This window comes from Onychomys torridus, chromosome 5 (genome assembly GCF_903995425.1).
Source record: "Onychomys torridus chromosome 5, mOncTor1.1, whole genome shotgun sequence".
NCBI lineage: Eukaryota > Metazoa > Chordata > Mammalia > Rodentia > Cricetidae > Onychomys > Onychomys torridus.
This window is the reverse complement of record NC_050447.1, coordinates 12,203,810-12,213,205: the sequence shown is the minus strand read 5'-3', so window position 1 is coordinate 12,213,205 and position 9,396 is coordinate 12,203,810. Positions and strand designations below refer to the sequence as shown.

The window sequence follows — 9,396 nt, the reverse complement described above, 5'->3', positions numbered from 1 at the left end:
CTGTAGGGGCCAAGTGTGTCTAGATGCTGGAGTGGAAAACAGTTCTGGTCTCCCTTGTGGGGATTGGGACTTTAACAAACTGACAGAGATGAGGCACCCAGCCGGGTCTGGACGGAAACTGATCCCCTTGTGAACTGACAGGGCCTTGTAGGGGAGGAAGAACCCTGAGTCTCCATACCCTTCCCAAACCCAGCCAGTCTATCCATTAATCTGTTGCTCTAATGAGAAAACCCAGGGCCAGAGTTTGGTGTGTGGGTGTGTAGGTGTAATCTCAGCATGCTGAAGTTTGGGGCACGAATATTCCCATCCTAGGATGCAGGATTGATTGCCAGGCCTGCCAGAGGCATATAGGAATACACAAATAAATAAAACCTAGAAATGTAGCTCTACAGTATTGCACCTGTGTAAAACATATAAAATCCTGAATTTCATACCCAGCACCTCAAAATAAACAAGTAGGTTAATAAATAAACAAACAAACAAAGAAAACCAAAGCCAAAATTAGTCAGGTTGGCTGGGACAACAGTCATCCAAGTGTGGAAATAACTGTCTCACCCCTGATGTAAGACATGAGCCTTGTGAAATATGAACATTAACTTGTTAAAAAAAAAAAAAAAAAAAAAGCTCAAGACACAGGCCGGTCTTCACTGGGCAGAGCACCCCACGAACAAAAGAGAAGTAATACACGCCATCCAGAGTGGAAAATTTTTTATCAGCTGGTTTCAACAAGAAAACAAGCGAATACTTGGAAACATGAACAGTGTTTCTCATAACAGTGGCCAGGGGAGGGAGATAAAAGGGAAGTCTGTGGGTTTACCCCTTTGTCAAAGCAGAAGCAGGACCCCAAAGAGAGGGCATCTTCCCTCCATTCAGCTGGGACACCAGAGAGAACACTCAGGCGAGTTTACACAGCAGCCAAGGGCAGGCTGGAGCAGTCAAAGGCTAGGCCAGAGAGAAGGTGGGCAGGAGTCCAGGATCCAAGCCTTCTAGTGACATCACCACGGGGGCGTCATGGGCTGAGGATTCTGCAGATAGGACATCACCACGGCAGAGATTGAGAGCCTGAGACAGAAAAGAGGTGTCAGTCCTAGATAGCAGGCATGGGACCCCATCCCCTTACTCAGGATCCTCACATGAAGCTACTCATCATCTGCTTAGTGTCCTCCGAGCTCCGGGAATTGGCAAAGCTGATAAAGGAACAGTAGACGGCAACCCAAGCACACCACTTCAGCTGAAGAAAGGTGGGTGGGAAGATTGGATCAGTGAGAAATATGCCAGGAAGCCCCCACAACCCAGATCCGCAGATATCAGGTTCCACCTACAGCTTGGACCTTGGCCCAGGAAGTACCAACCCATCAGTACCAACCCTACCCCAAGCTTCTGACCCCGATGTGTGTGTATCTTGTATCTCTGACTCCACCACATTCCTACATGCTAAGGACCCTGCCCTTTTTCCAAGAGTCATCTGTAAATTGCCTCAAAGTGAGGACCCACCCTCAGACCCGCTCAGTTATGTGCTCATCAACTGCAATCCCAACTTCCCCTATGTTGGAATTCACCGTAGCTCCACTCCCCGCTGACCCTTCCCCAACTTCCAGCACCGCCAGAGGACTCGCCTCTTTCTGAACCCGCCCCCCGGGGTTGCTCCTGGAGGAGCAACAGAAGCCTAGGGAAATTCAACCCCGCCCACCTTAAGCATGAGGCCGCACATGCTGAAGATCATGCCGAGAAGATTCATGTAGTCCGGAGTCGGGTCGTCCAAAGCTGGGTTGCACTCGCTCGGCGGAGGCTTATACCTGCGACATGTTCAAGGGTCAGGAGCGATCAAGTCCCACCAGGGCTGACAACTTGGCGTGGACCCACGGCCACAACCAGAGACGCCTTGCTATGACTTGCTGGACTGCTCACCTCAGCACTTTGTTGGGTCTCCGTGGGTCGGACATATTGTTGGTGGACATAACGAACCAAAGACCACGCCGTACCTCTTTCACGGCCAGAACAGCAGCTTCCGGCGTGGGAATGAAGGGTGTCTTTTAAGAGTAACACCAGCAGCCTAAGGCTTTTGCTCCCGGGACTAGGATTGCTCTCAGCCAAAGAATGGAGAATAAGAAACAAAGAATAGCTCCTGGAAAGTAGGCAATGTGGGAAAAAAAACTGAAAGGGACCTTCAGTATTCCCAACACGGTCATTAACGCGATAAAATTTGAACACGGAAGTGCCAAGCAGGAAATAAATCCTGGGGGACAATAATAAGGTTACACCCGTGCAAGGGTTTTGAAAGCCTGGAAGCAAGGCAGTCTCAATACAGACCCCAGCAATGCGGGTGGCGGACTAATGCTTTTGAAATATGGCTTTTCCTGAGCCAAAACCGCGGGCCCCGGAGCTGCCGCAGAAACGGTTGAAGACGCTGGACTGCGGCCAGGGCGCGGTGCGAGCCGTGCGATTTAATGGTAAGCGTCCTCGTTTTTCATCCCGGGCCTCCTGCCTCCTGAGGCCGGAGGTCCGGTAACCCCCGCCTGCTGTTCCCCAGTGGATGGCAACTACTGTCTGACGTGTGGCAGCGATAAAACCCTAAAACTGTGGAACCCGTTGCGTGGGACGCTGCTGCGGACGTACAGTGGCCACGGCTACGAAGTGCTGGATGCGGCCGGGTGAGCCGGGGGCCAGGCTGGGGTAAGGAGCGCAGAGGCTTGGATCATGAGTTGATATCGACCTTCCCTTTCCTGCCCGCCAGCTCCTTTGACAACAGCCATCTCTGCTCTGGTGGTGGGGACAAGACGGTGGTGCTGTGGGATGTGGCATCTGGGCAGGTCGTGCGCAAATTTCGGGGCCACGCTGGAGTGAGTACAAGCCAGACGACTCTCATTAACGCGTGCATTATGGAGATCCATATTAGTGCGTAGGTGGTCGAGGAAGATCCTTCCATTGCAGTCTGTGCCCATCTCTTACACCCAGGCAGTCACCAAGCACTGTCTTCCAGTTTCTCCAGAACCTTTCACCTTCCCTATCAGTAGTATGTGCTCTTGCTCTTGACTAGGAGTCTCTCCTTTATCCCAATCTTCCAAAACTCCCCTCCTCTAAATTATTAATTCCCGTTTCTCAGAAGGTGAACACCGTTCAATTTAACGAAGAGGCCACAATCATCCTGTCTGGTGAGTCTAAGGCCTGGAGGACAGCAAGAAACTGTTGCCCAGAGACCCATACCTGGCCTCACCTTCCTGTTGGCCTTACAGGTTCTATCGATTCCAGTATCCGATGCTGGGACTGCCGCTCTCGGAAGCCGGAGCCCGTGCAGACGCTAGATGAAGCCAGAGATGGCATATCCAGTGTAAAGGTGTCAGACCATGAGATCCTGGCAGGGTAAGTAGGTCCAGAAGCTTACTCCTGCCCTGTACCACTGGAGCTCATAGTGGCCGTGGTTTGTTTTTTGTTTTGTTTTGTTTTTGAGACAGGGACTTATGTAACCCAGGGTGGCCTTCAATTCCTAACCCTCTTGCCTTTACCTCCAAGTGCTGAAATGACATATATGGTGGCACATCTTTAATCCCTGCACTCAGGAGGCAGAAGCATCTGGATCTCTGAGTTTGAGGCCAGCCTGGCTTACATAGTTGAGTTCTAGGATGCCCAAGGCTATGTAGGGAAACCTTGTCTTTTTAATAAAAAATAAAATAAAATAATAATAATAAATAAAATAATAAATAAATAAAATTTTTAATAAAAAATAAAATAAAAATAGAAGAACCACCTTGCTGAACCCTAGCCTAGATCTGTTTTGTTTTTGACACAGGGACTCACTCTGTCCTGGAACTCACTATACAGAACAGGCTGGCCTTGCAATGCTCCCAGCTCTGCCTCCTGAGTGCTGCACCTCAAAGCCTGGCCCAGCTCAGATAATTAGGCAACATTTCATTGTGAAAGTCAAAATAAAATCCCAAAAAGCTGAGCACAAAGGTTAGTTTTGTTTTGCTTTTTAAGATTTTTTTTGAGATAGGGTTTCTCTGTGTAGCTTTGTGCCTTTCCTGGAATTCGCTTTGGAGACCAGGCTGGTCTCGAACTCACAGAGATCCGCCTGCCTCTGGCTACCGAGTGCTTGTTTTTTTGTTTTGTTTTTAAGATTTATTTATTATGTATATCACATGTATGACTACAGGCCAGAAGAGGGCACCAGATCTCATTACAGATGGTTGTGAATCATCATGTAGTTGCTGGGAATTGAACTCAGGACCTCTGGAAGAGCAGTCAGTGCTCTTAACCTCTGAGCCATCTCTCCAGCCCTAAGATTTATTTTTGTTAACTATGGGGGATGGAGAAATTGGTCAGTGGTTAAAAGTACTGGCTGCTCTTCCAAAGAAACCAAGGTTCAATTCCCAGCACCTATATGATGACTTAAAGTTGTCTGTAAGTTCAGTTCCAGAGATCTGATGACCCTTTCCTAGCCTCTGTAGGCACCAGGCATGCACATGGTACACAAACATACATGCAGGCAAAACACAAGTACACAGAAGACATTTGAAAAATAAATAGGGTATGTGTATCGGGAGGGGGGCAGGGCGGAATATCGGCAGAGGTCAAAGGCATTGGATCCCCTAGAGCTGGAGTTACAGGTAGTTGTGAGCGACCTGATGTGCCCAGCTTTTTGGGGGTTTCTTTTGTTGCTGTTGTTTTGGTTTGGGCTTCTTTGGTTTGGTTTGGTTTGGTTTGGTTTGGTTTGGTTTTGGTCTTTCAAGACAGGGTTTCTGTGTAACCCTGGCTGTCCTGGAACTCACTCTGTAGACCAAGCTGGCCTCTGCCTCCCAAGTCCTGGGATTAAAGGCATGCTCCACCATTGCCTGTTTCGTTTTTTAATTTCATTTAATATTGTGTGTGTGCAGGCATATGTGTAGAGATCAAAGGAGAGTCAGTTCTCTCCTTTAGTATGTTGAGGCAGGTTTTTCTTGCCCTTTCTCCATGCTATATACTCCAGGCTAGCTGGCCCTTGACTTTCCAAGAAATTCTTGTATCTACCTCTCATTTCCCAATAGGAGTGCTGGAATTTCAGATGCCTGTTCCCTCATCCAGTTATTATGTAGGTTCCAGAGGTCAAACCTGGATCATCAGTCTTACTTTGTCCCCTGATGAGCCATCTCTCTGATCTACAGCTATCACTTAATTTCACTTTGGTGATAGGGACCTTTATTGTGGTTGACTCCATATTGTGGCCCAGCTCAAGAACTTAGGCAAAGAAATGGCCTCCTGTGCCAGTCCACACTGTGCGCCTCTCCTTGGCCCACCCTGGCTGGCTTCTCTCTTCTTCAGGTCCCTCTTCGGATGTCGTCTACTTGGACCTCTCTAGCTCTCCCTTGTTCAACACAGGCCTACCATCGAGGTAGAAGCTGTGCAGGCTTTCCCACAGAAAGAGCTACAGTTCCCAGGACTGTCTCACAGGACAGTAAGAAATGTACCGCAGGGCTGGAAACATCCTTCAGTGGTTTGGAGCACTTGTTGCTCTTGCAGAGAACCAGGGGTTTAATTCCCAGTATCTACACAATGGCTCACAATCATCTCTAACTCCAGTTCTAAGGAATCCAACATCCTCTTTTGGCCTCCCCAGAGAACCAGACACACACATGGTGCACATACATATATAATGCAGACAAAATAGTCATACATGAGATAAAAAATAAATCCTAAAATTTTACATAAATAAGTGCAACCATGAGCCAGACATGGTGGCACACACCTTTAACCCCAGTGTTTGAGAGGCAAAGACAGGGATCTCCTGAGTTCCAAGCCAATCTGTTCAATGTAACAAGTTCTAGGCCAGCCAGGGCTACACAGAGAGACTCTGTCTCAAAAAACTAAATAAATAAGCAAACAAACAAGTCAATAAAAACAGAAGTGCAACTCATCTAATGGCAGCAGGAACAAGAAGTTATGAGACAGTAGCTTTAGGTGGTAGGAAGGATAGGGTTGTTGGCAGTGAGAGCCCTGGTGAGGTGGTGAGAGCCACCCACTGGTGAGCTGGAGCAGCCCAGATGAGAGAGGCTGAAGGGATGACAGGAATGGTGTCTAAAGGGCTGCAGGAGGCATCTGAACGCCTCTTTTTTGGAGTAGTGAAAAGCTGCATTTCTTTGAGGGAAACACTGGCACGGAATGGCTGTACTCTGAAAGTTTCCTGGTGGGTCAGGTGTGCTAGGACACTGGTAATCCCAGCACAGGAGAGGAGTCACCTAGTAAAAGGAGACTGGCCAGAACTAGAGGAGACCCTGTCTCAAAAAGGACGAAAGCTGCTTGGTAGGCTTGGGCATTAAGGAGATTACAGGCAAACCCTTCATAGATATAAGATGGTGGTGGTGCTGTGGGTGGGGAAGAAGTCACACCCTGAGAACACCGCTGCTTTGGTATCTATAGTAGGCTGCTTTAGGGTCGGCCAGGGAAAGCACATTTTAAGCTGCTCCAGTCCTCTAGAAAATAGCTCGCATAGAACCTGTACATTCTGATACATGGTTTGCTTGCTGTGCTAAGGATAGAACTCAGGGCCTTGGGTATGCTAACAGGCCAGCATGGTCTACAGAGCGAGTTCTAGGACATCCAGGGCTATACAGAGAACCCTGCCCTGGGGGGGGGGGGGGGGGAGGGACAGATAAGAACCTTAAACTATATTCATGAGCTGGAGCAAATGTGCAGATAAGAGAACCCAGAGACAGGGCTGTTGTGCCAGTCAGGATGTAAAGAGCTTTGGGGGCTTGGAAAAGAGGACGTGGTCCTGGAGTGGGACCAAGCTGTCCCCTGGACCTGGGTCACAAAGCAGGAGAGCATCTTTCCCTTGCTCGCACTTTTCTAGATGACCAGGCTTGCTTAGGGACATGGGCTACCTACCCTGGAGCAAAAGGTTGCAGTGCTTTAGGCTTATCTCCTTTCTTGCAGCTCTGTGGATGGCCGCGTGAGGCGCTATGACCTAAGGATGGGGCAGCTCTTCTCAGACTACGTGGGCAGTGAGTGTGCCCCAGGGCCCAGCGGGACAGTCAAGGCAGGTGGTGAGGCAGGCAAGAGCGCCCAGATTCACCTGCCTGCCATGCTCTCTCCCAGGCCCCATCACCTGCACCTGCTTCAGCCGGGATGGACAGTGCACTCTGATATCCAGCCTGGACTCAACTTTGAGGCTTCTAGATAAAGACACAGGGGAGCTGCTGGGCGAGTGAGTCTCCATAGTTGGCCTTTCCCCCTCACCCCACTTCTGAGGCTAGGAGGAACAAGCCCCCCTGATACTCCCACCCCCACTGCTAGGTATGTTGGCCATAAGAACCAAAAGTACAAGCTGGACTGCTGCCTAAGTGAGCGTGACACACATGTGGTTAGCTGCTCTGAGGATGGGAAGGTGTTCTTCTGGGACCTGGTAGAGGTGAGCCTTCACCTTTCATTCCTTGTTAGGGCATCAGCTATGTGTTTACCTCAGCCACTCCCAGGCCTGAAAAGAGCAGCAGTGTTGGGTATTTGAGCTGGGACCTCTGGCAGGGGTGGTAAGGGCAGGGGTAGGAGTGTGTCTCACTTTGTAGCCCGGGCTAGGCTTGAATTCATCCTGCCTCAGCCTCCCAAGCTGGAATTTGAAGGAGAAAGGAAGGAAAGCAGGAAGGGTATTTCAAGAAAGGACACAGCATATGATAAAGAACTTGGAGAAGGTGGTGGCTGAAGCTGGTTCCAGGTCAGACAGGCTGTAAATGCCAGGCTGAGCTACTGAAACAAACCTGAATGAGAGGAGCCAGTGCCAGACACCAAGCCTGCATCACTAAGGAAATCTGATCTGCATGTGGGTTTCATATGGCTCTAACCCCCAGATCCTGACATGCCCCAGGTGAGAGACAGACCACTGGCTTTGTGAGGTCAGGGTTGTAGGGCCTTCAGGAAGGAGACAGCAGTGCTGGAGCCTAGTCGGCAGAATTAAGCTTGGTAAGAGGATTGGGAAAACTAGGGGACCCTGGAGACCAGCTCTTGCTTTGGGAACTAGTAGGAATAGTCTGTCAACTTCTGAGGCTCCTGACTAAATTCACCTTGAAGGGCACACGAAAGGATACTGTTGAGTACAAAGAACTAGGTTAGAAACTATAGTATCATAGCTGTGGGCTAACAAGGGAGATGACCATCATTGGGTCTGACAAGAAGTGCTCAGAATGTCAGGAACAGTGAGACTTGGAACAAGACATGTCTGGAGCAGATGGCAGCCAAAAGATCAGAGCATGGGGAGGCTATGGCAGGAAGACGCTAAATTCCAAGCCAGCCTGTAATCCCAACACTATATTGCAAATAATGAAGGATTTGCTGAGTCAGGCAGTGGTGGCACACACCTTTAATCCCAGCACTCAGGAGGCAGAGGCAGGCAGATCTCTGTGAGTTCGAGGCCAGCCTGGGCTACAGAGCGAGTTCCAAGAGAGCCAGGACTACCTACACAGAGAAATCTTGTCTCAAAAAAAAAGTTTTTTCTTTAAAAGGGTTTATTACCTTAATGCAAATTTGAGGCCAGCCTGGACTACAGAGCCCTTTGTTTTAAAAAACAAAAACAAAAGCCCACAGGGTAAAAGTGAAGTATAAGAAGATACTTATCACCTGGAAGTAGAGCCAGGTGATATCTGTAGTATCTTAGAGTCCATTACAGGCCAGTAATGGAACAGTGTTAAAACACTTGCCTTGCCTAGCATGTAAGAGCCTGGAGTTTCATCCCTAGTACCCCCAAAAAGTTAACATTCAGGTGGGATCACACGGAAGATTGGGCCAGGGCCTTTTTTTTTTCTTTCCGAGACTGGACTTGTCTGTGTAGTTTTGGTGCCTATCCTAGAGCTCACTCTATAGACCAGGCTGGCCTTGAACTCACAGAGATCCATCTGGCTCTGCCTCCAGAATGCTGGGATTAAAGGTGTTTGCCACCACCACCTGGCTGGGCCAAGGCTAGGAGTCTTTGGGCTGAGGGTGTGGCTCAGTGGTAAGATTTGCCTAACATTCTCAGCACCACCAAAAGAAGTCAGGAAAGAGGTGACTGAGGACTTCAGGCTGGATCTCAAGGAGACAGCCTGATCACTAGTAATTGCTCCCCACCATTCATTCCTTAGGGTGCCCTGGCACTGGCCCTGCCTGTGGGTTCTAGTGTGGTACAGTCACTGGCTTACCATCCCATGGAACCCTGCCTGCTGACAGCCATGGGGGGCAGCATCCAGTACTGGCGAGAAGAAACCTATGAGGCAGAGGGTGGAGCAAGCTGAGGCTTAAGGATCTGACACCAAGCCAAAGGACCCAGACCAACTCAGAAGACCCAACAAAGACCATTTATTCTAGAGACGCTGCTGACCAAGGAGTGGGCGGGCCCAAGAAGGGGTGTATAAAGTTAATAAATAAAGGCATGGCAAGAACCCCCAGTGGATTTTTTGG

General features: G+C 49.3%; 2 protein-coding genes across 2 annotated transcripts; one reads left to right on the top strand and one right to left on the bottom strand.

The window, feature by feature from the left end:
* Positions 1-690: 690 nt before the first annotated feature.
* Wdr83os (WD repeat domain 83 opposite strand) lies at positions 691-3,528 on the bottom strand. The gene is made up of 4 exons (XM_036188273.1): positions 1,909-3,528; positions 1,691-1,796; positions 1,134-1,231; positions 691-1,062 (listed from the first exon to the last, which is right to left on the bottom strand). The coding sequence occupies exons 1-4, from the start codon at positions 1,956-1,958 to the stop codon at positions 996-998; spliced, it is 321 nt and encodes a 106-aa protein (XP_036044166.1). The 5' UTR covers positions 1,959-3,528; the 3' UTR covers positions 691-995.
* Positions 2,160-9,377, top strand: Wdr83 (WD repeat domain 83). Its single transcript, XM_036188272.1, has 9 exons — positions 2,160-2,450; positions 2,531-2,651; positions 2,735-2,840; positions 3,104-3,152; positions 3,234-3,360; positions 6,907-6,974; positions 7,069-7,177; positions 7,267-7,381; positions 9,081-9,377. The coding sequence occupies exons 1-9, from the start codon at positions 2,348-2,350 to the stop codon at positions 9,228-9,230; spliced, it is 948 nt and encodes a 315-aa protein (XP_036044165.1). The 5' UTR covers positions 2,160-2,347; the 3' UTR covers positions 9,231-9,377.
* The last annotated feature ends 19 nt before the right edge of the window (positions 9,378-9,396 follow it).